Source organism: Ictalurus punctatus, chromosome 15, assembly GCF_001660625.3.
Source record: "Ictalurus punctatus breed USDA103 chromosome 15, Coco_2.0, whole genome shotgun sequence".
NCBI lineage: Eukaryota > Metazoa > Chordata > Actinopteri > Siluriformes > Ictaluridae > Ictalurus > Ictalurus punctatus.
The window spans coordinates 4,667,501-4,671,583 of record NC_030430.2 but is presented as its reverse complement, the minus strand read 5'-3'; the positions used below and the strand labels follow the sequence as shown (position 1 = coordinate 4,671,583).

The 4,083-nt window shown below is 35.2% G+C and overlaps 1 protein-coding gene across 1 annotated transcript in view; it reads right to left on the bottom strand.

The window, feature by feature from the left end:
* Nucleotides 1-1,652: 1,652 nt before the first annotated feature.
* Nucleotides 1,653-4,083, bottom strand: part of hoxc8a (homeobox C8a) — a 3,608-nt gene continuing 1,177 nt past the window's right edge. Inside the window, exon 2 of the mRNA XM_017487645.3 lies at nt 1,653-3,299. Coding sequence (XP_017343134.1) covers nt 2,983-3,299 — 317 coding nt within the window. The 3' untranslated portion in view covers nt 1,653-2,982. The remainder of the gene's footprint in view (nt 3,300-4,083) is intronic.

Below are 4,083 nucleotides of genomic sequence, written 5' to 3'. Positions count from 1 at the left end.
GTATTTTATCTGTAAATGTGTAATTTATCTTTAAATGTGTATCTTAAATGTTGACCCAAGTATTCCATATGGATCATAAAAATACATAAAAACAAATCTGAATTCCTTAGAAAGATCACCCATGAAAATGACTCTCATAATATTTTATTCGTTGTTGTGAGTTGTATCATAATAACCTCCAGGGCACAAGTCAACACCTGCTGCAATTTTAACTCATTACAAGATATAATGGATGTTGAGATTAAGAATGTAATCTGGATTATTGGGATTACGTTTGACATCATTAAAATGTAGTGCAAAAGACTACTATGTATGACTCACATACGACGAAAATTAACCTGTTAAAAAGGTGCCAGGTCAGATGGCAGCTATATTATTCTAGGCGAACGTTTTCTCTCAAATTGATTCTGAATAAACTGTGGATAATGTTCAGGTGCCCGTATGTACACATCAGTGAAAAAAATTTTAAACAATCAATGCACACATGAATGTAGTCGACTCAATACATGAATATATATATATATATATATATATATATATATATATATATATATATATATATATATATATATATATATATATATAAGTGTGTGTGTGTGTGTGTGTGTGTGTGTGTGTGTGTGTTTGTGTGTGCGCGCATATGTTTATACGCAGTCACCGATGTTACACGCAGAAACTATCTATAATAGCATCGAAAGAAAAACAATAGTGATGGAACAATTGAACCACTTCAATTGTCAGGTTTATTAAATATGTTTGTTTAAAATAATGCTCGAATAATTATTTACGTTTTTTTAACAGGATTTGTGTGGAAATTTTAACTAGCCTACTATACATTGTAAAAAAAAAAAAAATAATAATAAAAAAGTTGTTGGAAATATATGGAAATCTACATTAGCATAACAGCATTGCATTTTTTTGTTTTGTTTTGTTTTTTAAATATCACAGAAATGCACAATAAAGACCCTTATTCTAGGGCTTGGTGATAGAAAATATATAACTTCCCCTCTTTAAATGCATAACACCAATATGTGAGTCGTCCTGGGCTACTTTTGTCAGTATTTCTGATTATAAAGACGTTGTCCAACATTTAAGACTACGGATAAGTTGGCCAGACTGCTGAAAGCGCATCTTTGACGTTGAACTTTTTAAATCGAGAAACTTGAAAAGGTCAAAGAAAAAAACGTTTTCATAATTACGTTTTTATTTTAAATTTATAAAATTAATGTTTTATATTTTTCGTGTTGATACCTGTATCTATAGGCTACTGAAAATATGGAAAATTGTATGCCTCATTTCAAAGTGTAGCAAAATGCATAGTTAAATCTATAATATTAGAAATGTTTTTGTTTTATTTCTTAAAAGAAATCAACTGAAATATAATGGCTGGCGTGTCTTGATATTCCTTGAATTGCAGTTTCTTATATTTTTCTTACTTAAACTTAGTATTAACATTAGCATAGACTAATTCTCCATGAGCCTAAAAGGGTTATGAATATGTGCATATAAAATCCCATCATACCTCAAAAATCCCCTTAAACTTTTCTACTACTCTACCATCACTAATCGAAAGTAGATAGTTTACTTTGGGCGAACTGAAATGTAAAATCATGATAAAATTGAAAATGAAAAACTAATTTAAAAAAACAAGAGAATGGGCCATCATGTTTATTCTTCTGATGATGTCAATAACAGTGGCATGTACACACATATTTCTCTCTATATTCACATGAGGAAAAGTTAAAACGAGCATATTGTAACAGTAAGATATTACAAGACGTACATGGAGGTTACACTCAGTGCAATTTCAAATCTACGCTATAACACCAGCACGATAAAATAACAACATTTCCTTTAACAAAGTAGTGTAGTAATTGTAGCAAGTATGGTAATTTACGCACAAATATGCGTTCTCCGTAGGCAGTTTAAGTTGTTGGGGGGGGGGGGGGGGATTTATTACTATTTTTTTAAACAAAGCTGCTCTCTGATACTGAGAAACAAACCATTTTATATAGGCAGAGCTTTGTCTATATTAGGTAGTGGCGTAGTACAATTTCTTGAAACTGGTAGCTTGGCTCTGAGCTCCTTAAGCCTTCTGAAGACTTAAATGCTTGAACAACATAAGTGTTCAATTTGTAAATAACATAACTTAGGTTTCAACATACTACAAAGCAACATTTAGGTAGAAATCTATATTGCAAATTCCCCATGATTAGGTAGCTTTTATCGAGATTTTTCAAACGATTGCAATCTCTAGTGATCCCCATAAAATAACTAAAACATTACAAAATGCAATCCTGCCCATTCGTCAGCACAAAGCTTGATAATAAACTACAAGTACTAATTCATGTAAAATTCAGAATACACATTACGACACTTGCCAATGTCATTTTCATTAAAACGGTTCTACTGCAACATTGTCATATTTCGAGGATTCTTAAAATGTTTTTTGGCATATTGGATATTGGAATTATATTGGATCCTTCCGTCAAGCTGATATCAATGACGCCAGAATAATGTGACGAATTCTATATACAACACCAACACGAGAGTTTACAATCTCTGTAAACATCCAAATGCCAGTATTTCACAGTCTTGATATTGATTTATTGTTACTGGTGACTTATGTCATTATTATTGTATTTTTCAAAAGTTCTTCCAAGTATGAAATACAAGTGATTCCTTTATCCAAGTATAATGCTTTTAAGCTCACAAAATTTAAGTATGGGTTGATGCATATTGGTAACCTACTTATGTAACCTATTTCACAGCGGTGCAGTTAGGCAATACATCAGTTTACCTTTTTCTCTAATTATAATTTTAAAGAGCTATTTTAGTGCTTGGAGAGTGTGGAGAGTGACGTCTGTGGATTTTTTTTCTCTCACTTTTGACCCAACTGTTTGGCGCGTCTCCTCTTTCATTAGCTATCCCCGAAATGTCTTCTCTTTCCGTCCGCCATATAACCATAAAAAGACCATAAAATCAGTCTTTGCTTTCTTCTTTCTCTTCCGTTTCCTTGTCTTCGGTTTCTTCCGCCTCGCCGTTCTCATTGCCCTCTTCGTCGGCTTCGGCGTCGGCCTCCCCTCTCTGACCCGGAAACTTGTCTTTGTTGTTTTCCTTTTTCCACTTCATTCGGCGGTTTTGGAACCAGATCTTCACCTGCCGTTCAGTCAAGCTCAACGCGTGGGACACTTCAATCCGCCGTTTGCGCGTAAGGTACGGATTGAAGAGGAACTCCTTCTCCAGCTCCAGAGTCTGGTAGCGACTATATGTCTGCCTCCCATTGCGTCTCCCAGGAGCTTTGGGGTGAAATGGGAAAATGTATCATTTGATTGCATTAATGATCGGAAAGTTCAAGCTATTCACTGTTCTCATTGTGCTGCTTTGAACGGCGGACATCACAATTGATAGAAACAAACAAACAAACAAACACACACACACACACACACACACACACACACACACACACACACACACACACACACAAAATCGCAAATTAGATACGATTCACCTGTGCGACACAGGCCTAGGTGACAGTACCAAATCACCATGTTTTGGACGAATACTTGGTGAACTTACGATGTACATACTGATAATTACAATAGACAACGGTAGAGATGGTTCCCAATACAGAGGGAGACTTATGTGCTGTGATCAGTGCCGTTTTTCACGAGAAAGTCTATTGTGATTGTATTTTATTGTTTGTAAATCTTACAAATGCTGGAAATATAAACGCTCCTTATTAAATTTCTTCCACTGAAATGCAAACTTGTAAACTAAACCTTGACCCTTGACAGCAGGTTTAGCTGAGTATCTCAGTCAGTCACACACGCACGCACGCACGCACGCAAGCACACGCGCACACACAAACACACACACAGGGAGAGAGCGAGAGAGAGAGAGAGAGAGAGAGAGAGAGAGAGAGAGAGAGAGATTGGTGAAATATCTTTCACAGCAATTCAAAGATTATACGTAATATTCTGTGTACTCAAAGAAAACATGCAAGACGATCAGCCATCGTCGCTGTTTTTAACGCACCTGCTAAAAATGTCACGCGTTATTTCGTCTGCAACAAATAATAAG